A 26,034-nucleotide genomic window follows, 5' to 3' on the forward strand; every position below is an offset into this window, starting at 1 on the left:
CTAATTAAATAAATTTTCCAACAGAGTCAGTCACTTTTTGATTTTTTTTAATCTGTTGGTATTTGATAGAATCCATGATGCCATGTGTCTAAACAAGATGTCCAGGACCTCCAGCAGAAATATAGGCCCACAACATCAAAAATAGAGGCAGTATATTTCATTGTACACATGGGGTACTTTTTATCCCTGTGTTCACAAAAAACGTCTTGAGTGTTTGTTGCTAAAAAGCTCATTTTTTTAGTTTCATCTGAACATAGAAGCCAATCCCATTTAAAGTTCCAGTCATGTCTGATAACTGAATATGCTTTAGTTTGTTTTTGGATGAGCTAGGAGAATTTTTCTTGTAACCCTCCCAAACAACATGTGGCGATGTAGGTTCTGTTTGAATTTTTTAAAAAGGTTTTCTGAACCCGAGACTCAACTATTTTCTGCAATTCTCCAGCTGTGATCCTTGGGGAGTCTTTAGCCACTCAAACTCTCCTTCTCACCATGCATTAGGAGGATGATATAGACACACGTCCTCTTCCAGACAGTTTTGTAACATTTTATGATGATTGGAAACTCTTAATTATTGCCCTGATTGTGGAGATGGAATTTTCACTGCTCTAGTTCTTTTCTTAAAGCCACTTCACTAATTTGTGAAGCTCAATTATCTTTTACTGCACATCAGAAATATATTCTTTGGTTTTTCTCATTGCGATGGATGATTATGGGATTTTTGGCATTGTTTTCCCTCCTATTTATATTTCTTTTATCCATGGCTGGATAATTTCATGTTCATAATCACCCTGGAGTGCTCAAAATTGTGAATATGAATGGGAAAATACTTCCCAGAGATATTTTACTCATAAGAATTTCTAGGGGTGCCAATAATTGAGTCCAACATGTATTTGAGAAAAAACATTTATTTCATAACTATATTTCCCCCCATTTTAAATTCTTATTATCCCAGGAAAGGTTAGTTTTTTGTGATTTTTTTTTTAAATAAAAGATCAAAAGGATTAACAATGCAGATTAATTTTCACAGCCTTCTTTGATCATATTTACCAAGGGTGCTGACATCTTTGGCCATGACTATAACAACCAAGTAAAGATAACTAAATATATCTAAGTGGAATAGACCTTTAGTCCAACCAACTAGATGCTCTTAAGTTTTGTTTATTAAAGTTTTTTAGTTGAACTTTTGCATCCACCTGAAAGTTCACATAACACAGTGTAATTAAGTAAATTAAACCAATTTGTAAAAATCAGTTATGTTTAGTAGATTCAGTGATTACTTTTTACAGTGACAAAGACATTCACAGTTTACAATAAACATTTTTATGACAGCTTTAAAAAAAGTGTAAGATACAAATATTCTGTTTCCATGACACACTGTATACTGTATACTGTATATATATATATTCCAAAAGTCAGGGATTAAACCAGGAAATAAACTGTTTAATTTAAGGAAAATTGTGATAAGGAAAAATGGGCTGATTATACAGTGAAATTATGATCTATTCACCTTTAAGCAGTGAGTATTTTACATGACAAACCTTCAGTTTTAGTAACCATGACAGACATTAAATAATTTCCCAATATAATACTAACAGCTGGACTATCAGATTTGCTGTATCTGTCCACAACCTGCAATCTGCTATGAAGCCTGCAGTGTAGCCTAAAGTGTAGTATTAGGTTAAATTACTTTATTTCTTTGTGCTTTCTCCCCTCATGGTAAATACACACTTGTTGTATATTTGACATGTAATCTTTAATTGTAGATAGCCTGCGCGCTAATATACAATTTATGAATAATATTACAGATCAATGCACTGCAGCCTCTATATTCCTTTTCGTTGTGACCAGTAGATGACAGCATTCTCACTGATAGTCTGGTCCTTGCCATTCTTACATTTTAGTAGGTGTATTTTGATCTCCAGTAGGTGGCAGTGTTTTCTTTTTGTCTATTAATGCCATTCATGATGTCTACGATTCAACTTCCACTTCTGTGCGAATATAGTTGAAATGTTTATGATAACGTCTTCAATATTTGTCAAATAATAACATATTTAAAATTCTAATGTCTTATAAAATACACTAATCTTTATGAAGAAATTCCATAACAATCTTGAAGAGAGACATGGTATTGAATTGAAGAATTGTTTATTTTCTCATTTCATCAGTGTAGCTTTTATAGATTACATTTAAATATCCCCGAGACATATTTAGACGGACACACTATATACAATATAAAAATAAATAAATAAATATTTTTTGTTCGATTGGCATATCGCTTTGGATTGTTTAACGTTTAAAACGCTGATTCACACGTGGTGACGTCACCTGCACCGCCCGCGCAGGTAACGCTACTGTTGTCAGCAGCTCAAATGGCGCGCTTTTATTCAAATGTTTCCTAGCAACGAAAGATGACCAGAGCAGAGGACACAAAAGGAGTCACAACTTGTCTGACAGGAACTCTGTGGAGGATCAACCAGGTAACATTAACAGAGCTCAGTCAGGTAAGAGTGATTATTGCAAATATTATCTACAAAAAAAGAAAGAAAAAAAAAGAAGTAGAAACTAGATGAAATAAACTGAGGTAAATTATATGAATATGAAGACAAGGTTGTGCTTTATAACTTTTTTTAGAAACTGGGTGTAACGTTAATCGAAAATGCATCACTTTTGACTCATAGAGTGCTATGACTGTGTTTACATGCACAAGAATGATCTGGTTGGTATTAATCAGTCGATGAGTAAATGTATTATCATGACTGCCAAAACTAGATTACCGGTAAGTCAATATTCCAGTTTATAGGAGCCTCTAGACTATATGTTGTCAATCTGGAGGCTACAAGGAAATACTAGGGGGTCCATGAAAAAGTTTAGGTGAAAACTATGTGGGAAAATGTATAAATAAATAGACAATAAAAAAAAAAAAGGATTAAGAATAATTATATTAAAATAAATAAATACAGTACAGTACTATGAATAGAAAATGCAATAGAAAACTTAATAAAAAAAAAATCACTTTATAAATAACAACCTATAAAAAAAAGTATGATGTGGGGGTCCTTCAACATGAATATGATTATATTTTAATTATAGTTTTATCTAAACAGCTGGCATGTGACTGTATTAATCTGTTATTATTTTTATTTATATTTTACAAACTGTAAAAGACATGCTGCTGTGGATTGTGTCCACATGATTTATAATTAATAAGCTGTATTAATTACTAATTGATCTGCATAAGTAGCAGCAAATGCAAGCATTTCCAGTATTACCAGAAGAGAACAGCAGGATCCATTGGAAAATTAAACCAATGTGATGTCCCCTATTCCATGCAGAATTCAGAGAACTGACTTCAATGATTTCTTGGAGGCACCTGGATCTTCTCTATGGCTGAAAGGGAATGTGATTTTGCTCCCCTGGTGTTCAGACTACATGGAGGAGCTCCTCAGGTGGTACGTGAGGTGCTGCTGGAGCGTGGCTGGGATGAGTATGATGAAGAGGAGCAGGAGGAAGGAGACTGGAACCTCTATTGGAGAAGCTCTGGCTTCAGAAAGTCTGACTACGAAAACATCCTTCCCTGGCAGAGACTGAACCACCATCCCAAAATGAGCCAGATTACACGCAAGGACTGTCTGGCACGACACATGAGAAGAATGAAGATCGCTTTCGGCACAGGCCTGTATGACTTCAGCCCTGCTGCTTTCATATTGCCAAACGAATACACAAAGTTTCTAGGGGTGTACACTAGGAATCGCACGACTGATAGAGGGAAGTCCCACTACTGGATTTGTAAGCCAGTTGACCTGTCAAGAGGAAGAGGTATATTTCTGTTTGAAGACATCAAGGACTTGGTCTACGACTCTTCGGCAATCGTGCAGAGATACATCAGCAAGCCGCTTCTCATTTCAGGCTACAAGTTTGATCTACGCATTTACGTTTGCGTAAAAAGCTTCTCCCCTCTTGTGATTTACATGCATCAGGAAGGCCTAGTGCGTTTCGCCACCGAAAAATACACCCTTGCTTCTTTAGACAGCCTGTACTCTCATTTGACAAATACCAGCATTAATAAGTTTGGAATGTGCTACGCTATGGACAAAGAGCGAGTAGGCAGAGGATGCAAGTGGACCATGAGCAGATTCCGTAGTTTTCTTCACAAACAAGATATTAACGAACTTCTGCTGTGGCACAGGATTAGCAATATTGTTACGTTGACTCTGCTCACAGCCGTTCCTTGCATTCCCTCCAGCCCCAACTGTCTGGAACTGTTGGGGTTTGATATCCTCATCGATGCCAGCTACAAACCGTGGCTTCTAGAGGTCAACCACAGTCCGGCGCTAACATTGGACTGCCCTGCTGATGTAACGGTCAAGAAAGGGCTGATCAATGATATCATCGACCTGATGAACTACAGGATGATTGATAGCTTCAGACAGAAGGGATACTGCAGGAAGAGATTGGTTAGCCGCTATTTACGGCCAAAAATCTCTCGAAGGTTTTTGTTGCCCAAGATTTTGCAGGCACCTCCATCAGGCAACAAAAGCTGGAATCAGTCTGTCTCAGGCTCTTCAAGTTCCGAAGACACTAGAAATAACACTGGTTATGCTACTTGCCCCATTCACCCCAATTCAAAATCCATTGGACATGAAAAGGATCCTCAGAAGTTTGAGGAAATTAACAATGAGGTGGGATCTGATGACCTAAAACTCACAACATTCAACAGCACCAGGCAATTGCACAGAAATGCACCATCTACCGTGTGCAAGTTACCATCTCTTCGCTTACATAAACTCAAGTCTCCAGCCGTCCCGTGGAACCGCGTGACTCAGGATAGAGGTGTCCCTCCTTGTCGTGTTGGCGACTTCATACTTACATTTCCCTTTAATCAGGCTACGTGGAAAGCCTGTCAGGACCAAGCAGATGTTAAGGCTATTGTGAACGAGGTTCATAAACTCACAAACCGACTGGTGTCCTCCTTTAATGAAAAAGAAAGGACGAAGATGGAAAGCAGTCAGAGCATTGGTATCGGTGACAAATTTGAGCCTCTGCTTTGGGGGCCGAAAGATCCCCCTCTTCTCAGCAAATGCTGCTCCTTAAATTCAGAAGTCAAGTAAAATGGTTCAAGCTGATCTAATTTTTCACAGTTTATAATTTCTTACAACACAACATAACACAAGAGGAGGAAACTAGGAAGAGCACATATAGTATATAGTAATTGAACATAAAATAATGGATTTTTACCAATTTAGTCAGAATTTACTTTTTGCCTCAAACTATTGCATCAGATATCTTTGACGTGTTACCACTGATGATCCATGTCAATTAAATTCACATGTGTAAATAAAGTGTATATGTGTGTGTGTATGCATGTATATACATACACTACAGTTAAAAAGTTTGTGGTCATCATTATCTGGTAATGTTTATTTTTAAGAAGTCTCTTATGCTCATCAAGGCTGAATTTATTTGCACGAAATCAAAGTAAATAATGTGAAATATTACAACTGAAAATAACCGTTTCCAATTTTAATATATTACTTTTTTTTTACATTTTATACATGTAATGTAATTTATTCATGTAATGGTAAAGCTGAATTTACAGCAGTCATGACTTTAGTCTTCAGTGTCACATGATCCTTCAGAAATTATTCTAATATTCTGATTTGTTGCTCCAGAATAATTTCCTCTTATTGTTAAATGTTTCTGTGCTGCTCTATATTTTGTGGAAATATGATTTTTCTTTTATCCTTTGAGATCCCTTTATCCTAAAGAAATCTTGAAACAGAAACCTTTTGTAACATTATAAACATCTTTATTGTCACTTTAAATCAATTTAATGAATGCTTGTTTAATAAAAGTATCAATTTCTTTAAAAAAAAAAAACATCCTGACCCCAAACTTTTGAATAGTAATGTACATTTCATGTTCATATACTAAGGTCAGACAAAAACATCTACAACCACAAAACATAGCACCAAGACAGATAAACTGACACATATTTTAACATTTTAATAAACGTAAAAAAAAGTGTTTTAAAGGCATAACAGGAAATATACATAACATGGAAGTGAAACTAATCTTAAAAATCCTCCCTTCGAAAACAACAGTAAATGGACACAGGTTTAAACCTTCTCTAAGTGCCAATTTCTATTATATTGAAAAGTAACATGACGATATTTGATTAAATTGATGTATTATTCAATAATAATGTATGGCTTACTGTAAATAAAATAAAGACCAAAAATGACATAAACTGTTCCTTCAGCCCCCGAACTGTTCCTACAGTGGGGTTAAAGTTAACAATGTTACCAGCTCTTCTTTACTATTTCAGGAATGTTTCTCTACTGAAACCAGAGTGTTTTAATGTAATACAATGTCAGCACTAGTTCAGAGGGACACAAGTCTACACCTGCATACTGTATCAAATGTGTTCATGCTGAGAGAAACTCTTAGAAATACAAGACGCCTGCTGTCAGTACATGTAAAAATAAACCGGCTTAGTTCATCCGATTGTCATAAAGTTTATTGATATCTTTAGATCAAAAAAGGTTTAGATGATTTTAGCCAGTTGAAATCATAATAAAGAATATTCTTCCTGATTATGCTTCCTGATTATGGCTTCAGTAAAGTTGTGTCTATAGTACTCACCATAAATAAAATGCAAAACAGCACCTGAAACTCCAAAAAAGTATTTTTTCAATATGTGGTCAGGGAAAGATGCTAAACAATAGTTACTAAATTCTATCAATAAAAAAACAACAACAAATAAATAACATGAAAAGGGTTTTTATAAGTTCATTTTTTGTCCATTATAATGAAGCCTTCATTGTTCTTAATGCGAACTCTCCCAGATGAGAACTTTGTTTCTTGCCTCCCATTCGTGTAGACAGTTTTAACCGTTCCATCCGGGTACATCCTTCGCTTGTACTGTGAAGTATGAATCTCTCTCTGCCCATTAGCAAACTCCACCACCTTTTCCCCAGTTCTGTGGAAACAGTGAGTAAGGGAGTAAATCAGAAGAAGAAAAGAAACAAACAAACAGGAAAGGCACACATTAATCTTACTGTGATATCTTGACAACAGTTCCATCTGGAAAAATGCTCTCTTCTCGACCATCAGAGTGGAGAATCTTAGCTGTGCCATCTGGGAAGGATATTTCCCTTGTACCATCAGGATGATGTTTTTCTAGGAAAAAGTAACATTTAAAAAGACATTTAAAATTCCAAACTTCACTGAAACGTTCTGTAGAAGTAAATTTCACAAATAATTACAAAGAAAGCAAGTAACATGCTATAATGATCCATGTTTAATGTAGAACTTTGCATGTCTTTCGCATTATTTTTCTGACCTCTCTGGTTGTTTGGAAACTGTACAACCTCCAATCCAGATGGATAGGTTGAGTGTGTTGTCTGAGCATCACAATGGTAGTATATCTAAATGTAAAGAGGTAAAATTGTTAACTGTGAAATTTAAAAGAGTTTAATTGGTAATTGAACCCTCAGGTTGTGTATTTGTCATATAGAAACTGGAAACCAAAATATAAAATGAAATAAAAAAACTGTAATAATCCTGATCTGATGACTTATTTAAAGAATACAAATGCAGGAACAGACAAAAAAGTGTGACACACTTGTAGAATTGTGAGACAAAAATCAAAGGCTTGGACCTGTAGGAACATGTTTATGTCCTGGTGGATAACCATAAAGTAATTACTGAATTTTGATATGTTGCAACACACCAGTAACTGTGGGAACAGACGTGACAAGACTTCCTCATTCACTCATGATACACACCACTGTCCCGTCAGCCAGCATGCGTTTAACATCGCCATTGAAGAACGTAACAGTGACTGACTTATCAAGACCGATCTCTTTCTTCGTTCCGTTGCGGAATGTGATCACATGACATCCATTCCAAAAAAAACGCTCTACCTAATGAAAAGTTGAGCATTTTGAAAAAGTACTGCAAAGCTTTGTGTAATAAAAATTTCAAATCGCAAAACACCTTCATTACCCTTCCATCTGGATAGCAGGTTTCCTCACGTACATGTTTTTTTTTGGCCTGGGATGCCATTTGGGTATCATTGCAGTCAGTATGATGATAAAACAAACTTCCCTGTGGACAAAAGTGTCATTATGAAACTATGATGCGTTGTACATTTCATAAAAGAAACTGGTTCAGACTATTCTGTAATAATGAGTGATACAATGGAATAAAACACTGTACAAGTGTGTGTCAACTTTATGTTCTAATTCTGTGTGTACTGATATTGGCTGACTGCATCAGGTGAACTATCCCTTAAGAGTAGTTTAAATACCTTTCCGCCTTGTGTAATCATGGCATTGTTCAGTGGAGTGTCAATAGAAAGTGCAGGATTCTTTCCTTTTTGGAAAAGCATAACACACAAGACATGGCAAGTTGTACACTGTACATCTAATATGTGATGACAACTTGTATGTTGGTTTATAGGAGATGAAGCATGAGAGGACCTACTTACTCAAAGAGTTGTCTGTGCATTCTGTTAGCTTATTAGCTTTGGTAACAGAGCGTCTATTTGCCTGGCCATTCAAGGAGAAAAACAAGAAGCTTTCAATAAAATGAAAAAGTATCACTCCACAAAAATGTATCAGTATTTCTGTTCTGTTTTCCAGTACAGATATCTGGACATTTTTTATAAATCTTACAAATGTTTATGCTTAAAAAAAAACATGTTTACAAGAAAAGTACTGATTAAGTACTAATTACTTAAGTGGGTCAATAAAAGACAAAGACTGAATAAGAAAGTGATGCTATACACTGGTCTGACTAAATGTTACATTTATAGTGAATAGCTCTATGTGTTCATAAATTATAAACAGGGAAAACAATTACAATATAAAATCATGATTTAACACTTACTCTGTATGAAATAGAGATGGGTAGATACATTACCCATGAATGAATTAATTATAAAGAACCGAGTCAATTATCTGACACTGGGCTTTGAGAGGCACCATGAATTATTTCTGACGAGCTTAAAGGCACTCGAGAACATATTAAACACCTCAACGGGTTTACAGGAAATGAGTTTAGCTCAACTAGTTGAATGGGTCCTTACCTAATAAATAACTAAAAATAAAAAAGTACACATTTACTTTAAAGCTCTAAAAATATTTTGCAGATCAAAAAGCAGTTTAATGATGTTAGCATACTGTAACATTGTCCTGTTGCGTCCTATGGATGGAGGGTTTGTTAAAGGCAGGAGTTGCGCTCCTTATATGAGTCCTCTGTGGTTCCTCTCTTCTCTTCTCAAACTGAAGTAAAACACAGTATTAAAAAACCACAAAGTGTTTTAACAGATTAAAATCACATACAATAAAAAGTGAACACCATATGCATTTTTTTTTTTTGAGTAAAGATCAAAACCTGCAATAGGTAATATTCCCTCCATTTTTTTTTAATATTGAATAATTAAAATTTGTTAATTACATTTCCATTTAAAAGATGTTTCTATAATTTTAGTGGAAATCTAGTGTTTTAAATGAGCTCTCACAGTGTTGTATGATCCAGCCTGAAGAGCAGAGGAGCCAGCACTCTGGTACGATCTCTTGTTCACATTGAGCCTGCTGTGAAGCTCCTGGTTCTCTCGGGTGAGTGCTTCAACACGGCTCTGGAGGAGACTGTGGGCCTGTGACCAGTGAGACTCCCTTACCATCAACTTCTGCTTCAGAGATGAGATCTGCTGTCTCAGCTCCTGCATGCACAATGATTTAAATATATTAAGTATTTTCTGGATGGGAATCCCCATTTTAAGTACTTGGATGTTTTTTTTCTTCTTCTTCTGGTTCATTAACTGCTTCTATGGGAAGAATGAGGTGGACAGAATTTAATAACCATTGCACAAAAGGTGTTTTAAAGTGTAAAAAAAGTTATTTAGATTATTCAAATGTTCTTCACACTAAGAACTGTTCAGCGAAAGGTTCTTTGGAGAACCAAAAATTATTCTTGCATGGAATTGCTGTGAAAATAAAATAAACTTTTTGGAATCTTAAAGTGGTGATTCTATACTCTATGCAGGCGTGATGTGAAAAAGAAGAAAAATTCAGTCTAAAATGTGTTGTTGATTCTACCTGAGGTTCATGAAGTTCTTTCTTAAGCCTGAGCAAAGGTCTGCAGCCATTCTCACCATTAAAACCACGCTCTCCCATCTCTTCCCTAGTCAAATTCATGAATATGTTAAAAACAGAGATACTTGAGCTTGAGGGCTAGTTTCTTCTCAAAATACCAAAAAACAAAGAAAAAACAATGTGAAAATCATCTTTCTACAAAACCTGATTGGAGTACGTGGTTGCTCTAGTGCCATGGCATGAGTGGTGTCTTCTGGATTAACTTTGTCTTTTGGAAACATCTTTGTGAGGGGTTCAGGAACAGAAGGTTGTCTAAAGTCACTGTCAGTCCCCCTCTGTTCTGTTTTTTTGGAGTAGTTAGCCATAGACCCCTGTAAGCTCTTGAGTTCAGAATCGCTGCTGAAGCTTGAGGAACTGGACGTAGGAGTAGAAGTGCGCTGTCCTTCATTGAATCGAGTCTCACTCGGGGCATCACTAGCATAGTCTCCGTCTGACAAATCCAAACTCTGATCTTTGTGATCTATGTGCCTTGAGAGGTAATGAAGTAATGGCTGCTGAGACTGAGAGCTGGGTCCGTCCTCACTGGTAGTGCTGTCGTGGGAATCGCTAAGAGCCAGTGACTCCATCACCTCGTCAGTTAGACTGACTTCTTTAGATGTATATCCACTCTGGCTGTAGTTTGTAGCTAGACCATTTTTCTCAGAGATTTTGACAATGTGGTCATTAATTTTTTTAAAACCAACACTTTTTCTACTTTGTGCCAGAGCAGATCCACTTGACTTGCTTCCATTGGTTTTACCATAATTCCCCACGACTCCTACACTGTGCTTACTTTTAAGTGAGACTGCATTGTTATTAGCAGTCAAAGCTTTGAATTTCTCTTTGTTGTTTGATGATAAATAATCATCTTGTAGAAAAACGGTCTTCTTTTGAGAGTTTTCCAGGCCCGATTTTTGGTCACTGAAGTTTCCTACACCCTTCAGTCCAGGACTGCTCCTATTTGACATCTCCTTCTGATGAAATTCAGTGAGACATACCGTCTGCTGACTGAACTTCATGTTCAGCATTTGTGGACTAACAGAGCGTCTCCTCTGGAGTCTTTGGGAGCAGTCCTTACCCTTTGAAATTCTGGATGCCCCTTCTCCTTTACGAAGGAAATTCTTCTTCTCTGCTTCCCCGATTTGTGTATTAGTCTGTAAAATAGAGAGGACATTGCTTAGAACACACTTTAACTGTGTGAGTTACTTTTTGAATGCTGCTCATACCTGATGCTGGTGTTGGAGAATAGCTAGGTCTGTTTTGAGATGTTCTTCAACAAAATCTTCAAATGTTTTTTGCTCTTTTCTCAGTCCTGGTCTAATAGGCCTGTGTTTAAAATATAGAATTTTTATTAAACCGTGAAGCTTATCTTATTTACACTACTGTTCAAACGTTTGTGGTCTGTAAGATATTAATATTTATGAAAGAAGTCTCGTAAGCTAATGAAAGCTGCATTTATTTGGTCAAAATGCAGTAAAAACAGTAGCCTAATGTTTTAGGCTAATATTTAAAATATATTTTAATATAAAAAAAATTAAATATGTGTTTTAAATGTACATTTTAAAATGTAATTAGTTCTTGTGATTACAAAGCAGAATTTTCAGCAGCCATTACTGCAAAAAAAGGGTTCAATAATATAAATCATTTTAATAATAATAAAATAATTAAATCAAGTTATGTATATATATACAGTACAGACCAAACGTTTGGACACACCTTCTCATTCAAAGAGTTTTCTTTATTTTCATGACTATGAAAATTGTAGAGTCACACTGAAGGCATCAAGGGCTATTTGACCAAGAAGGAGAGTGATGGGGTGCTGCGCCAGATGACCTGGCCTCCACAGTCACCGGACCTGAACCCAATCGAGATGGTTTAGGGGTGAGCTGGACCGCAGACAGAAGGCAAAAGGGCCAACAAGTGCTAAGCATCTCTCGGGGAACTCCTTCAAGACTGTTGGAAGACCATTTCAGGTGACTACCTCTTGAAGCTCATCAAGAGAATGCCAAGAGTGCGCAAAGCAGTAATCAAAGCAAAAGGTGGCTACTTTGAAGAACCTAGAATATGACATATTTTCAGTTTTTTCACACTTTTTTGTTATGTATATAATTCCACATGTGTTAATAGTTTTGATGCCTTCAGTGTGAATCTACAATTTTCATAGTCATGAAAATAAAGAAAACTCTTTGAATGAGAAGGTGTGTCCAAACTTTTGGTCTGTACTATATATATATAATATATATAATACCTTTCCTCTGGGTTTGGTGGGAAACTTTGCCTCGATCCAAAAGGACTAGGAGGACAGTCTTCTTGTGCAGGTTCTGAAGACTCTTCTTTAATAGGAGACAAGCCTCTGAGCTCTGCTGATGGTGCAACATCTGCAATGCAAACCGAAATCTCATTTAATATTATTACCTACCATATTTCAGCTAACCTGAACTGTTGTTATGAAATGTTATGCAATACATTTTCCAACATTATGCAAGATATAGTCCTAAAACTATATCAGGACAGGTCATGTCCTTTTGCTAAAAAGGCAATACTTGCCCCTCAGCTAATTTTCTTCACAAAACCCCTGTCTACTCAGATCTGTTTGGACAAGCCACTAAACAGTCCTACTATACAAACTAAGGTGTTTCAGACAGAAGATCAATAACCGTCAAATTTTTTCATATACACATGTTATAACTTGCACAGTGAAGTCAACACACCCTACTATTGTACTGCTACAATATGCTCTGTTCTTATGAGATACGATCTTTGCAAATACATAAGACTATGTCTTTAGCTACTTTTTTTAAAAGTGTGCATTAGCTTTGTCCATTGTGTCAGCCTTCCTGACACTTGATCTTATCAGTGATGCTCACTGATTGCTCTATAAAAGATTTACATGTAAACATTAGTTGTCTTTGATGACAGCCCTTTCTTGTCTTTATCACGGCAGTTCGTGAGATCAGGCTTTTACTGTAACCTCTCAACAAGTAGAGACTTGAAAGCTCCAGCAGAGGAGGTGCTTTGCCTTTAAGTCCAAGCAGCGTTTAAATGCTCTGCTTTGGTAGAACAGACGTTCACAGTTGTGTTCGCTACTTACATTAGCAATCATTTTGGATCAAAATTTGGGAATATGGACAACTCAAGCTTGGACAACACAGACAAAAATTGTCAGGAAAACATCGACCATAACCGAGCGCTGTATATTTTCTACTCTTCTGTGATAGTGCTGGAGTTGATCTTGGGTCTTCTGCTGAATGTTACAGTTATCCATCTCTTCGTCTTTAAGCTCAAGTTCTGGAAATCTAAGACCATTGACATTTTCTTGTTCAATCTGGTCCTGGCTGATATTTTGTTGCTGATTGGATTGCCCGTAAAGGCTTATAACTTTCAACAATGCAGTGAACACAAGGTAGTGTGCAAGGTACAGCTCTTTCTGCAGTTTCTCAACCGAGGAGCCAGCATCGCCTTCCTGACAGTCATCTCCATTTATCGATATTACAGCGTGGTCCATCCTGGGAAGAGGAGAGTCCTGAGGATTTTGAGAATGTCGCCTCAGATTTCTGTTTTCATCTGGGTGTTGCTTGCAATCTTGACCATTCCAGCCATGTTGCAAAGTTTTATCAGATGCAACATCAGTGAAAAAGATGAGGAACTCACCACCATTGTTCTACTGAGAGAAATTGTGTTTTTTACTCAGATTTTCATACCCTTTTTTGTTCTTGTGTATTGCTCAATACGGATTATCAGAAGACTCAAACAGAAGTCAGTGGGTGACAATACTAAGCTCCGGAGAGCGATGTTCCTCGTCACTTCGGTGGTTTTCGTCTTTGCTGTCTGCTTCTTGCCTTATGCCATAACAAGAGCAGTGCAGCTATATAAAACTGGGCATGTGTTGCCAGAAGAGAAAGTTACTGTCGTAAAACTGTACGATGGGCTTATTTGTCTGTCTTATCTGAACTGTCTGCTGGATCCAATCCTGTACTGCCTGAGCAGCAGTAAATTTAAGAAGTTATACATATCAATGTATCTCCCCTTTCTACTGGAGAAGGTACAACCTGAAAGTGCAGAAGATACTGGAGATGACTAAACTCTGTAAAAAAAAAATCCTTTGAAAAGGATGTTGGGAGAATTTCAGTCAGTTGCTTAAAATTGCATTTTAATACATTTTTAATAGTATATGGGTAGTTGACATGTACAGTATCATGTACCAGATTTATTTATTTAAAAAAAAAATGTTTTTAAACCAAAGTCTAGATTTTAGCTTAAAATTGATAGGAATGGATAAATTACAGAAATGTATATTTTAGACCATTTTAAATCACATTTGTTTTCTGCCTTCCCTAGTTAATTTTAAATAGCCCTGTGGTGTGACAGACAGTCAACAGTCCATGCAGTCATTATGAATTCAGCGCATGACCCCTTTAACAATAAATAAAATGATATAAGGTCATGAGAGCTAATGACATAAGAATTAGCCATATGCTTTTAAAAAATAGTTTTAGATGAAGTAGCAATGTCACACTGAAGCATGTAAATTAAGTTTTGAATTCACCTCCTGTTTACGCATCTTGCCTATATTGGACTTTCTGATGGAAGTGATTTACATTTGTAAATGTGATTAACGATTTTTATACTGGAAACTAGAAACGCATGAATTAAGAAATTTCTCTGTCAGGCACAGAGGATGAAATGTGCAAGATTTCATGTTTTAATTGCATCTTATAATTTTTACATGTATGATTTGTCTACTGATATGTGATATATGTGAAATTTTATTTTATTTTCTTGCTATTGTATATGTAAATTTGTCTAAAGACTATAAAGATAAAGACTTCTTGATTCCTACCATTGGTGTTATTTGTTGCCAGAGCCTCTGACTCATTCTCAATCTCACCAGAACATGAGGCTTTGGTTGAGCTTTCCACGAAGGCATCTAAACCAGCAGGTTTGGGGGGAATAGCATCTGAAAAGCGCGGAGGTGTCTGGACTTGCCAGTGCGCTAAGAATGTGGGAGATAATATCTGTCCTGAAAGAAAAAAGTAAAGTTCTGTAATGAAGAAAAAGAGTGGTGCATTTAGAATTGAAAACCTAAAGACTGATGATTTTCTCTATAACAGAAACATAATAAACAACTTTACCTTTAATTAACCCTGTTACGCAAGAGTTTCTCCAAACGTACCTGGACTGATAAGAGAGAGCAATGCGTTCTGTTCCTGTAAAACCCTCTCCAACTGCTTCACCTGAAGCTGAAGGAAAATTTTCTCATTTTGGCCTGGATTCTGTTCAGAAAGAGATATGATCAAGATATAAAATCAAAAATCTTTATTGAGATAAAATAAAATTATAGGATCTATACTTTATAAGTTGTGTCTATATTAGCATGACAACACATTAATCAGATTTGCTACATCAACCACATTAACCATGAAATTTGTAGTTAAAAAAAGGTTTGTTATACAAATGGTAATCTACATAACTACACTTTTAGTATAATACATCCATTTCTTAAGGGATTTGTATCGGTGTAGACCTTTTTATATATTTTTCTGTTAGATTTTTATAACTGTACTGTAAAGTATAAGCTGAAAGCATCCAGTCATCTCAAACAATTGAAGCGAATGTTAAATTTAATCAGTATATATTGTAATAAATATATAAATATAGTCAATAAAGTGTTATAGTAAATGTAAAAAAAGGGCAAATGGGAAAAGCAGATGAACATAAAACAGCAGGTGAAGGTTTGATTTTGACATTTCCAACTACCTTAACATCTTTACATTTATGATCAACTTTTGACCAAACTTTCATGTCATCTGACGTTTATTGCTATTGTAGCCAACATACATTTATAGCTATGTAGCCACTAGCCACATACTCATAAATGTTTTTTTTTTTTCAGCAAAAAAGATTTTTTCCAAGACATTTTCTCAGTTTCTTTGTACAGATAAAATTTTTGTCAAAGTCAGGACAATTAAATATCAAAATATTATTTTCTTTGCAAATTTCCTGCAATGCCTCTTTATGCAACAACACTATCTAAAGGTGGTATTAAGACAACAGATAACTTTGTAAATGTGGATTCATCTCACATCTACAAATTTCAACCTACACATTATTTACTGATGATGCTAAAGGACACATTCAGCATCAATCATGCTCACTGGCTAATAAACGATAAATGCATAAAAAAGCAGCAGCAAAGACTTGAGACTAACTTCCTGAGGGGATCTTTGAGACATTATATGTTGGGCAGGTTGGCAGGCAGCTCTCCCCATTTCAGATCTCTGCTGTTCCTCAAACGTCTCTTGATTCACAGACTGAGATGAGAAACCGGGCTCAGATTCACTCATCTGAGGCAGCTGACAGCTCGGCTGGTTTCCCTCATGATGCTGGACAACAGAGCAGACAGAGTGAAGGGTCCCCAAATAGTCTGTCTTCGGACTCAAACTGGTTTCTACCACAGTTCGGTTTCGGGGTATTTCTGCAGACATTGCCCTCAAGTTTGACTAGAACTTAGGAGGAAGAGGTTTTTGTTTGATTGTTATGAAATTAGTATCAGTTATCATTACAGCATTAGTTAGGGACAAATAAATCAAACTGAAATCAATATAATCCTAACAAATCTTACGATGTCACAGCCTTGAACAACTAAATGCAACTTCACAAAACTGAAGCAATTAACAAAATGTATAATGCAACCTAATCTGTGCAATTTAAAGTCAACAAAACTACAGTTTACCTTGATCAATGTGTCCACATGCGTAGACACCACACAGCTAACAGCTTCATCTGCAGTAGTTATAGTAACTGTAAACAGTGGACGTTGATACCAGATTAAAAAGCCAAACCTTGATTGCTTTCTATAGTTTTGCTGAATGGAGGTAGAGTAGGGAAAACAAGCTTAACTAGTGCATTTTTCTGAGACTGCATTTTTTTTCTTCCTTATTGCACTATTGGCTTATTTTGCCATCATTCCCACCATTTTCCCTTCAGTTAAACTGCAGTACAACTGCAAAACTGAGCTGTTCTGTTTAAGACGGCTCCTGTCTTCTCAGTTGATAATTAACTTGTTGTTTTGTGACATTGATGAGAATATACTTGACTGAATTTATATGTTATGTAATTAATTGTATTATTTTAAATGCTTTATTAAAATTATGAAAATAATATTAAATTGTCTGGGCCTCAAGAAACAGCAGTTTCTGTAATCAGTTGCTTTACAATTATTGACTTTATCTGCCTGTCCTTTTTCACTATATCTCATTGTTTTTCAGTGCAAAGTAAAACCACTAATGTTAATCAAATAAAAAGTCCTACTCTGATAAATCATGCAAACAAACACATCTTGACCTGGTCCATGTCCTTGTTTGGACAATGATTGATGGATGAGTAATGGCCTTATGATGTTTGTTTTACTGACATGCTTAAAAGACTGAAATCCTCTCAAAGTGCCTGCCTGTCAATGCTCCGACATGGAGGTTCATAAAGAAGTTCTTTTACTTTGTCTCTTCCTTTTTACAGGTAAGCCAACAGAAATTAATTCATAGCACTTAAATATTTCTTCTATGCTATACATAATAAAATGAACCGACTTAAACTTATGACTAATAGCATTTATTAATCTGTATATGATCATGTTACCTTCAGGTTTCCTCAGGTGCCACAGCCAAAACACAGGTAAGAAAATCTAGTCATCTGCAAATATAAAGCAGATGTGCACATTCAGTTCACGCTTTCGAACAAAGAGTACTGCTGATCAAGTTTAAGGATCTTTGCATTTTAGAAATATTCTGTATTTTAGTTTGGTAGGAGCTTACATGGGCTCTAGTTTAGGGCGTTTTGACCTTGTTTCATCGAGTCTAGGAGAATACAGTAGCACAGTTCAAAGAACCTATAAATCTTACTTCATCTTACTTAGCCTTTTTTCCACCCTTTCTTACATTCTACAGATGTTCTGGAAGCATATATTAAAACGGATGGGGCCTGGATAGTGAAACTGCCTAAAAATCAATATACTGTGAAAACAGAGGAGGATTGTGCCGTCAAGTGTAACAAAGAAACTTCCTTTACATGCAGGTGCAAGTCAGGCCATAACTTAAACTCTCAAAAAATATTGTGCTGTACTAGTGTAGACTGATCTGATGTTAATAAGTGATAAGTGATGCCTTATTCTAATCTATAATTGTAAAATATATGTGTTTTTATATGTGTTATGTAGGTCCTTTTTGTACATTGAAAAAGACCAGGATTGTGTAACATTACCCGCAAACTCAAAAACTGATCAAATACTGCGAAGAATGAGTGCTACTCTCTATGAGAAAAAGGGTAAGATTTTATAGCCCAGTCTTTTTTTATTACTTTACATATTTGTAGGTTTAATAGCAGATGATGGACCCCAATAAAATAATTTCAGCATGCATTAATATCTTTCATATTACCTTTTAATACATTATGAATTATAAGTAGTTGGCTATGCTATTTCAAAAGTCTACCTGAGTTAATAAATAATCTACATTTATCAAAGGGTAGTTTGGTTCGTGTCAGTAGATTTTTAGATAATCTTTACTTTGTTTACAGTCCAATGAGGAGGTGCTTTCTTTTGCTAAATGCAAATTATTATTTTTTTAATTTTGGGTGGTTCGAAATATGACTGATAGATGTTGTCTTAAGCTTTCTGAAGGTCAGTTGTTCTCAGCTGGTGCTTCAGGACCAAGATTTTACCATTTAAAATCATGTTGTGATCCAACACAGTACCAAAATTACTATTATCTATTATCATAAAAAATATTTAGTGATACTGTGTTAGACCATACAACATAGAAAACAAAAATAGATACTTTTTTGAATCCATAAACAGCAGAAGTGAGATTTATAATGTTAGCGCTAGGCTATCACATAGAAGAAGAAACATTGGGCCAAAATACTGAGTTTGTTTCGCCTTACAGTCTCTGACACTGGAATCAATAGATATGGGAAGCATTTTTGCCATCTTTAAATACACTTCAGTGATCACACCTTAGTGTTAGCAATTATCATATTTTACTGCTGTCAGAAAAGACATGAGATTCATTATTGTGTCATACAACAAACCATTTAGTGGGTAATAAGAATGTACAGTAATGTGTTTTTTGCATTGAATTCCTTCTTACAGAGTACTTACTGGAATGTGTGAATGGCATTGGCACGGACTACAGAGGGACAAGATCCAAGACAAAATCAGGAAAAAAATGTCAGCAATGGGAGGAAACATTCCCCCATGTGCCAAAGTATATGTTTTATTTTGACTTTTTCATTCATGATGCTGCAAAAGAAAAAAAAAATGGCTATGGGAAATACAAAAACTACAGTGATCAGCTAATTAACCAAAACTTTCCACAGCATTACTCCAAAGACACATCCAAAAGCTGACTTGGAGTTCAACTTTTGTCGAAACCCAGAAGGAGATAAAGGGGGTCCCTGGTGCTACACCACAGATCAAGAGAAACGATGGGAGCACTGCGATATCCAAGACTGTACAGGTACTTTTAGTGAACAAACTGCTAAATAGTGGTCAGATATCAAACTGATGGGCAAATCTCATGCAGAAGTTATTCTCCCACAGGTCATTACTTGTGTCACTGCCACTTTTCCTTTATCATGTGAACATATTTACACTTAATTTACAGTATTTCAACTTTTTAAGAGATGTACAAGGGTGCAAAAAGAATTTGTTTAGAATTTGCCCCTTGAATGTACTCTTGAATATCTGCAGAGGAATGTATGCAGTGCAGTGGTGAAAACTACAGAGGCAAGATCTCCACCACTGCGAGTGGATTTACCTGCCAACGCTGGGACTCTCAAAAACCCCACAACCATGAGTTCATCCCTTCAGAGTGAGACGTTATCTTTTATAGTACAAATGGGACATGGTCTATTTTGTGCATATTTTGACTATGGTCTGTTATTTGTAGCCTTCCTGATAAGTTTTTGGAAGATAACTATTGCAGGAACCCCGATGGAGCATCCAAGCCCTGGTGCTTTACCACTAGTCCGTCTAAACGCTGGGAATCCTGCTCCATTCCTCAATGCAGTAAGCAATGTTCTTATCAACCTGAAACACAAAGTTGTGTGTCAAATGATTAGTTCTTCATTTAGTGGTCATTGTTTTCTTGTAGCAATGGAACCACCCACGATTGTACCAGAGCTTACCTGTGCAAGTGGAGAAGGTAGCTCCTACAGGGGCACCATTGCGGTGACAGTCTCAGGAAAAACTTGCCAGGAATGGTCATCTCAAAGTCCCCACAAGCATTCTAAAACTCCAGAGAACTACCCATGCAAGTAAGCATCACCATGATGGTTTTGAGGGACAAATTTGGGGGGTTCATTTGTTTTGGGGGTTCAAACTCTACACATGGAGGACTACCTTTGTGCAGAGTAACTAATCAAGATAATCACAATTACAGGCAGGTGTTTGAACAGGGTTAGAACTGAACTCTGCAGGACAAGGCCCTCCAGGAGCATTATCGCACACTTGAACTAGAACAGGTGTCCATTTCTGCTCCTGGAGGACCACTGTTCTGAGTTTAGCTCTCACCACATTTTAGGTCTAAAGAATTACTAGCAACTTCCAGGCAAGTGCATTGGAGCTTATCTCTGTGAGACAGGACCCTCCAGGAGCAGGGTTTGACAGTTGAAGTACCAAAGAGAAATAGATTTTACTTGCTCCAGTATGCCAAACACAATACTGACTGCACAGAGAATACAACTAAAATTTGTTTCCATCTCAGAGGTCTTGATAAGAACTACTGCAGAAACCCTGATAAAGAAAGAAGTCCATGGTGTCACACCACAGATCCTGAGACCCGCTGGGAGTACTGCAGTGTACCTAGTTGTGGAGATCAGCGTAGACCTGGTCTGTGTTAAAGGAGCCATTACAAATCCATATCTCATTAATTGTACATTTTGGTGTCCTTTCTTTATTTACTTAAAGAGGTCATATGATGCATTTTCAAGTTTTCCTTTCTCTTTGGAGTGTTACAAGCTGTTTGTGCATAGATAAGATCCCTAAAGTTGCAAAGACTAAAGTCTCAAACCCAAAGAGATATTCTTTATAAAAGTTAAGACTTGTCTGCACCCTCGTAAAACATCGTTTAAACATCCCTCCTACGTCTGCGCCACTGTGTGGGAAGATTTGCATAACACCGCCCAAATGTTTACGCAAAGAAAGAAGGCTTAACTTTGATTCTTGCTGTAGTATTGTTGCTGCCGCCGCCATGTCATCGAGACAAGCAAAACTACTTTGTTTGTGCCGAGTGCCGAGCATTTTACAGAGGACTGTTTCCTGAAACAGGGAGAGTAGCCTACATGTTGTCTGTGCACAAAGGCTGTATCTTTAAAGTGGGGCAATTCCAACTTTGCAAGGACAGTCTGGCGCCTCTTACTCATAGCCTGTAAGTTTTCATATTTAAAGAATTTGCAACTGATGATTCAAATGCAAGTGTTAAGCAGCGTAGAGTAGCGCTTGTTTGTCTTTTCTCTGATCACAATGCAGACATGGTTTTATGTTAATGTGGCGCGATGCAACGCAACACGTAAAAAGACAGTATAAGTCATTATAATGCCTCGTTTGTAATGGATTTAATTGTTTTTGTCTCATCGCACTGGGACAAGGCATCATAGTAGGGCAAGGGGCGTAAAATTTCCGTCACACGCTTATTTGGCCTATCACAACGCACTGGATAGATGGTTATTCAGGGCACACCTTGCTTTTCAGACCGATGAGCTTTGTAAAAATGTACGTGTTTCAGAAAGACGGGTATAGAGGAGCAACAAAAATGAAAATTTAGTGGAAAATAATTAGTTTTTTTAACCTTAAACCGCATAAACACATTGCATTACACCAAATACAAAAAAATAATGTTCTTTTTAGCAACGTCAGATGACCCCTTTAAGAACAGTTATAAGAGCTGTGTATGACATAAATATGTTATTTGCAGGGGAGCCGGTGATCCCTGTAGGTGAGGAATGTTATGAAGGTGATGGAAGATCTTACCGCGGTAACATGTCAGAGACTGTCAGTGGAAAGAAATGCCAGTTCTGGACATCCATGGAACCTCATCAACATTCCAAAACACCTCAGAAATTCCCTGCAGCGTAAGACACTACACCCAAATGCATCAAAATGAACTGTGGCAGCCTTTGGTTCAACTCATTTCATCTCTGGCTGCTGTCATGGTTTCACACATCATGCAGAGATCTGAGGAGAAACCTGTGCAGGAATCCAGATGATGACAGAGCCCCTTGGTGTTACACCACAGATCCCACAGTTCGGTGGGAATACTGCAACATTGAGCGGTGTGACAGCAAGCAAGCAAGCACACAAGAACCCCCTACCAATTCAATAGAGCCTGCAGCTTCTCCATCCATTTCTCAGGAAACAGGTTTATCCACCTTCAAGCTAATAAATTTATCAAATGTCAAGAATACCATAGTATTGCCTAGGGGTATGGGTTACAATGCGCTTTGTTTATTTTTGCAAGATTGTAAGGTTGGCAACGGAGCAACTTACCGGGGTCCCACATCCACTACTATAATGGGAGTGACTTGCCAAGCATGGAGTTCTATGACCCCACATCAGCATTTCAGTTTTACCCCTGAAACACATCCAGACAAGGGTCTAGAGTCGAATGTAGGTCTATGTCTATATTTTTAGCATTTTTGAGGGAAATAACTGACATTTTAATAGTTTTTACTTGGTTACTTTGTTAGCAATGTAGAAACCCAGACAATGATGTGAATGGACCTTGGTGCTATACAACAGATCTATTTAAGAAGTGGGATTACTGTCAGATCCCAGACTGTGGTAACAATTCTTAATATTCCTCTTTGGAAAGTTTTGACTCCAACTGCAAGGGAAATTATTGAATGCTAATTGCTGTTACTGGGGCTTAAATACAAACTTTTAAATACAAAATTACTTTATAACCAGATGTGGAAAACTTTATAACCAGATGTGGAAAACCAGCAATAAAACCCAAGCAATGCTTAGGGAGGATTGTTGGGGGATGTATTTCCAAAGCACACTCGTGGCCTTGGCAGATCAGTCTTAGGACCAGGTAAACAAATAAGTTAGCTTTCTTTACCTTTGTGCTCATTAACAGGCAGAAAATAAATTGTATTTATCAACCATTATCTTCTGTCATACCAGAGGCAAAATTCATTTCTGTGGTGGAACACTAATTGATGCCCAGTGGGTCCTAACTGCAGCTCACTGCCTAGACAGGTAAGTGACTGTTTTTTTTTAATTGTTTGAAAGCACAAAAAGGCAAATAAAGGGTTTATATGATGCAAAAAAGGAATTGTATCAATATAGGAGTACAAACGTGCAGTGGATCTCACTTTGCTTCTGGGAATACACAACCCCGTACAGTACATTTTGTTTGTTTGTGGATCTCTGAACTGGAGTTGACAACCATGCACTGCAATAGCATATAGATGACCTTAAAGCCCCAAACAGACATGGAGTAAAAACCAACTCTTAATGGGTTCATACAGCTAAATGTGAACGTCCCATTATGCAGGTCTGAGAGTCCATCTGCCTACAAGATCTTGCTTGGAATCCACACAGAACGTGCAACTGAATCATCAAAACAGGAGCAAGACGTTTCTAAAATTATTAAGGGACCAGGCGGAACTGACATCGCTCTTCTTAAATTGGACAGGTTAGTCTTCTGTTGTCCACTTATCATGTCTGTAACTGTTGCTTTGCCATTGCAAATAAAATAACACACTGTGTTGTGGGGACATCTGGTGAAGTCTGTAATGTTTTAGATTTAGATGTTTATATAAAAAAGTTAATTCCCCGACAATGACTTAATTATTGGTATGAGTTTATGGTGGGACTTTCTGTTTGTTTGACCAATGGCCGATGGAGAGTGATCAGGAATCCTGATTAAAAATAGCCACTATCTTTGCATTTACAACTGGTGACACTAGTGGTGAAAAATGTGCACACTTCTCTTTTAAAGTGCTCCTATTTTGCCATTTTTAAGGTTCCTACAATAGGTTTACAGTGACAAGGTCAAAAAACACTTTCATTTTCTCAAAATATCACTTCATTCTTCAAAGATTCTGAAATAATTAATTCAAAGCAGTTATAAAATTAGTCTCTCTAAATCCTTTCCTAAAGCCTACTCTGCTATGATTGGTCAGATGGCCCAGTCTGTTGTGATTGGTCTACCGCGTACAGCGAATGTCGGAAATGATACGCCCATTTCCATAGTTACATATTTTAAACGATCGATAGAAAATACAAACATCTATTTTTCAACTAACAGGCTGTGATTCAGTGAAACACTGGTCCAAATAAACTGGGTACTGAGCCATGTTGCAAGAACAAGCGCTTTGTGAATCCTGCATTGAACTCCCCGAGATGAGAGTAAAAAAACGGGAACACAAAAAAAGAATGGGATTGTACTGCTGTGGTACAGTGGAAAAAAATGTATTGTAGCCTCATCATTCTAAAGTGTAAATAAAACTAATTTACTTTCACAGCATAGGCCATACTTTCAAGGCATAGGCCACAGCGTCTTCTCGAAATGATGTTAACCACACAAACAAGCCTCAGTGTTTGTGGGCGGGGTTTCACATACAGCTACATTAAACACTGCATGAAAGCCAATATTGGAAATGGCGTAATGGGGCACTTTAAGAATTATTTGACTTTGCTACTTTGTGTTAAATTAAATGCAGATCTGGCTTTTGAAATTGTACTCTAGTGTAATATATAATAACCTAATTTTATTTATAATGACATTAAGACATTATGTCTTATGATATACTCATGATTGTATCCGATTTTAGGCCTGCATTAATAAACGATAAGGTATTGCCTGCTTGCCTACCAGAAAAGGACTACATCGTACCAAGCGATACTGAATGTTATGCAACAGGCTGGGGGAAGACAGAGGGTAGGTCACTTCAATAAGTACATATAGCCAGATGGATTCTTTATCCGTTTAAAACCATTTTTGACCTGTATATAAAAATAAATAAAAGACTTCATAGTTTCAAGCATATCTTTTTCCTAGAAACTGGTGGAGAGGGTTTCCTGAAAGAAACTGGCTTCCCTGTAATTGAGAATAAAGTCTGCAACGGTCCATCGTATTTGAACGGCCTTGTGAAGGAGCATCAGATGTGTGCAGGAAACATAGAAGGTGGAACAGACAGTTGTGAGGTAAGGGAGTGTGGACTACAGTCACATTAGAAAAAAATTACTTTAGGTTCTTCTAGATTCAATTACTTTATTTGCTCAATTCCAAACCCAAAACATTTTTAGGCACAATCATGAATACAAACATTAGAAGCCTTATGAAGTGCCTCACTTGGGCCAAATCTTAAGGGAGAATTGCGAATATGTTTCTCACTGATTCAACAATGCCACAATGTATTTCAACAAACTACACTTTATTCGGTACTAGACAATAGATCCATCCGAATGAGATTTGAGATCAGAGTGACAGATTTTCGGTGAATAGCAACTTCAATTGTGACCTGTTCTTCACACTCATTTAGGGTGACAGCGGTGGGCCTCTCGTCTGCTACTCACAGAACACCTTCGTCCTTCAGGGAGTGACATCATGGGGTCTTGGCTGTGCCAAGGCCATGAAACCAGGAGTGTACACCCGCGTCTCCAAGTTTATCAACTGGATAGAACGGAGCATGAAAGAAAACTGAGAATGGAATAGTCAAAACTTCCCTTAAAATGGATGTGTGGAATTTAAATGTACAACCAAGAATGTAATAATGAAAATATGTTATTAATTCATAAGCTGTTCTAAAGTAAAGTAACACACACTGTTCAGAAGTTCAGCCCACTCTCAGTGTGTACAGTTATATGCACATGCTGGACATGCTCCGAAAG

General features: G+C 36.9%; 5 protein-coding genes across 6 annotated transcripts; 3 read left to right on the plus strand and 2 right to left on the minus strand.

The window, feature by feature from the left end:
- Positions 1 to 2,361: 2,361 nt before the first annotated feature.
- On the plus strand, positions 2,362 to 5,123 carry ttll2 (tubulin tyrosine ligase-like family, member 2). Of its 2 annotated transcripts, none has more exons than XM_059497911.1 (2): positions 2,362 to 2,501; positions 3,333 to 5,123. In XM_059497911.1, exon 2 carries the CDS (start codon positions 3,384 to 3,386, stop codon positions 5,106 to 5,108), a length of 1,725 nt encoding a protein of 574 aa, XP_059353894.1. In that variant the 5' UTR covers positions 2,362 to 2,501; positions 3,333 to 3,383; the 3' UTR covers positions 5,109 to 5,123. The 2 variants fall into 2 exon arrangements, with proteins under 2 accessions (XP_059353894.1, XP_059353895.1); XM_059497912.1 differs by having other exon boundaries at positions 2,397 to 2,477.
- A 693-nt stretch (positions 5,124 to 5,816) lies between these two features.
- Positions 5,817 to 8,379, minus strand: si:ch211-140l13.3 (centromere protein J). Its single transcript, XM_059497913.1, has 6 exons — positions 8,312 to 8,379; positions 8,008 to 8,109; positions 7,788 to 7,925; positions 7,343 to 7,427; positions 7,059 to 7,179; positions 5,817 to 6,979 (listed from the first exon to the last, which is right to left on the minus strand). Exons 1-6 carry the CDS (start codon positions 8,330 to 8,332, stop codon positions 6,790 to 6,792), a joined length of 657 nt encoding a protein of 218 aa, XP_059353896.1. The 5' UTR covers positions 8,333 to 8,379; the 3' UTR covers positions 5,817 to 6,789.
- A 104-nt stretch (positions 8,380 to 8,483) lies between these two features.
- LOC132092860 (uncharacterized) lies at positions 8,484 to 12,534 on the minus strand. The gene is made up of 7 exons (XM_059499286.1): positions 12,388 to 12,534; positions 11,366 to 11,465; positions 10,305 to 11,293; positions 10,104 to 10,188; positions 9,527 to 9,727; positions 9,192 to 9,287; positions 8,484 to 8,552 (listed from the first exon to the last, which is right to left on the minus strand). The coding sequence occupies exons 3-7, from the start codon at positions 11,165 to 11,167 to the stop codon at positions 8,484 to 8,486; spliced, it is 1,314 nt and encodes a 437-aa protein (XP_059355269.1). The 5' UTR covers positions 11,168 to 11,293; positions 11,366 to 11,465; positions 12,388 to 12,534.
- A 581-nt stretch (positions 12,535 to 13,115) lies between these two features.
- gpr31 (G protein-coupled receptor 31) lies at positions 13,116 to 14,919 on the plus strand. Its single transcript, XM_059497914.1, has one exon. The coding sequence runs from the start codon at positions 13,264 to 13,266 to the stop codon at positions 14,218 to 14,220; it is 957 nt and encodes a 318-aa protein (XP_059353897.1). The 5' UTR covers positions 13,116 to 13,263; the 3' UTR covers positions 14,221 to 14,919.
- A 2,608-nt stretch (positions 14,920 to 17,527) lies between these two features.
- On the plus strand, positions 17,528 to 25,982 carry LOC132092191 (plasminogen-like). Its single transcript, XM_059498319.1, has 20 exons — positions 17,528 to 17,654; positions 17,781 to 17,810; positions 18,083 to 18,209; positions 18,352 to 18,458; positions 19,285 to 19,399; positions 19,512 to 19,651; positions 19,885 to 20,005; positions 20,084 to 20,202; positions 20,288 to 20,450; positions 20,900 to 21,024; positions 22,109 to 22,265; positions 22,365 to 22,552; positions 22,652 to 22,800; positions 22,881 to 22,974; positions 23,101 to 23,227; positions 23,320 to 23,394; positions 23,693 to 23,833; positions 24,975 to 25,081; positions 25,202 to 25,347; positions 25,686 to 25,982. The coding sequence occupies exons 1-20, from the start codon at positions 17,606 to 17,608 to the stop codon at positions 25,845 to 25,847; spliced, it is 2,442 nt and encodes an 813-aa protein (XP_059354302.1). The 5' UTR covers positions 17,528 to 17,605; the 3' UTR covers positions 25,848 to 25,982.
- The last annotated feature ends 52 nt before the right edge of the window (positions 25,983 to 26,034 follow it).

This window comes from Carassius carassius, chromosome 18, assembly GCF_963082965.1.
Source record: "Carassius carassius chromosome 18, fCarCar2.1, whole genome shotgun sequence".
NCBI lineage: Eukaryota > Metazoa > Chordata > Actinopteri > Cypriniformes > Cyprinidae > Carassius > Carassius carassius.

Bases quoted from the DNA above. Each gene is read 5' to 3' on its own strand.
- gpr31 (XM_059497914.1), top strand. From the start codon at position 13,264: ATGGACAACTCAAGCTTGGACAACACAGACAAAAATTGTCAGGAAAAC.
- LOC132092191 (XM_059498319.1), top strand. From the start codon at position 17,606: ATGGAGGTTCATAAAGAAGTTCTTTTACTTTGTCTCTTCCTTTTTACA. The intron at 19,652-19,884 runs GTACTTTTAGTG...GAATATCTGCAG, and splicing joins CGATATCCAAGACTGTACAG to AGGAATGTATGCAGTGCAGT. The intron at 23,395-23,692 runs GTAAGTGACTGT...CCCATTATGCAG, and splicing joins GCAGCTCACTGCCTAGACAG to GTCTGAGAGTCCATCTGCCT.
- si:ch211-140l13.3 (XM_059497913.1), bottom strand. From the start codon at position 8,332: ATGATTACACAAGGCGGAAAG. The intron at 7,428-7,787 runs GTGTGTATCATG...CTTTACATTTAG, and splicing joins TGCTGGCTGACGGGACAGTG to ATATACTACCATTGTGATGC. The intron at 7,180-7,342 runs GTCAGAAAAATA...ACTTTTTCCTAG, and splicing joins GTTTCCAAACAACCAGAGAG to AAAAACATCATCCTGATGGT.
- ttll2 (XM_059497911.1), top strand. From the start codon at position 3,384: ATGGCTGAAAGGGAATGTGATTTTGCTCCCCTGGTGTTCAGACTACAT.
- LOC132092860 (XM_059499286.1), bottom strand. From the start codon at position 11,167: ATGCTGAACATGAAGTTCAGTCAGCAGACGGTATGTCTCACTGAATTT. The intron at 9,728-10,103 runs GTAGAATCAACA...TTGTGCATGCAG, and splicing joins AAGAACTTCATGAACCTCAG to GAGCTGAGACAGCAGATCTC. The intron at 9,288-9,526 runs GTGAGAGCTCAT...GTTTTACTTCAG, and splicing joins AGGCTGGATCATACAACACT to TTTGAGAAGAGAAGAGAGGA.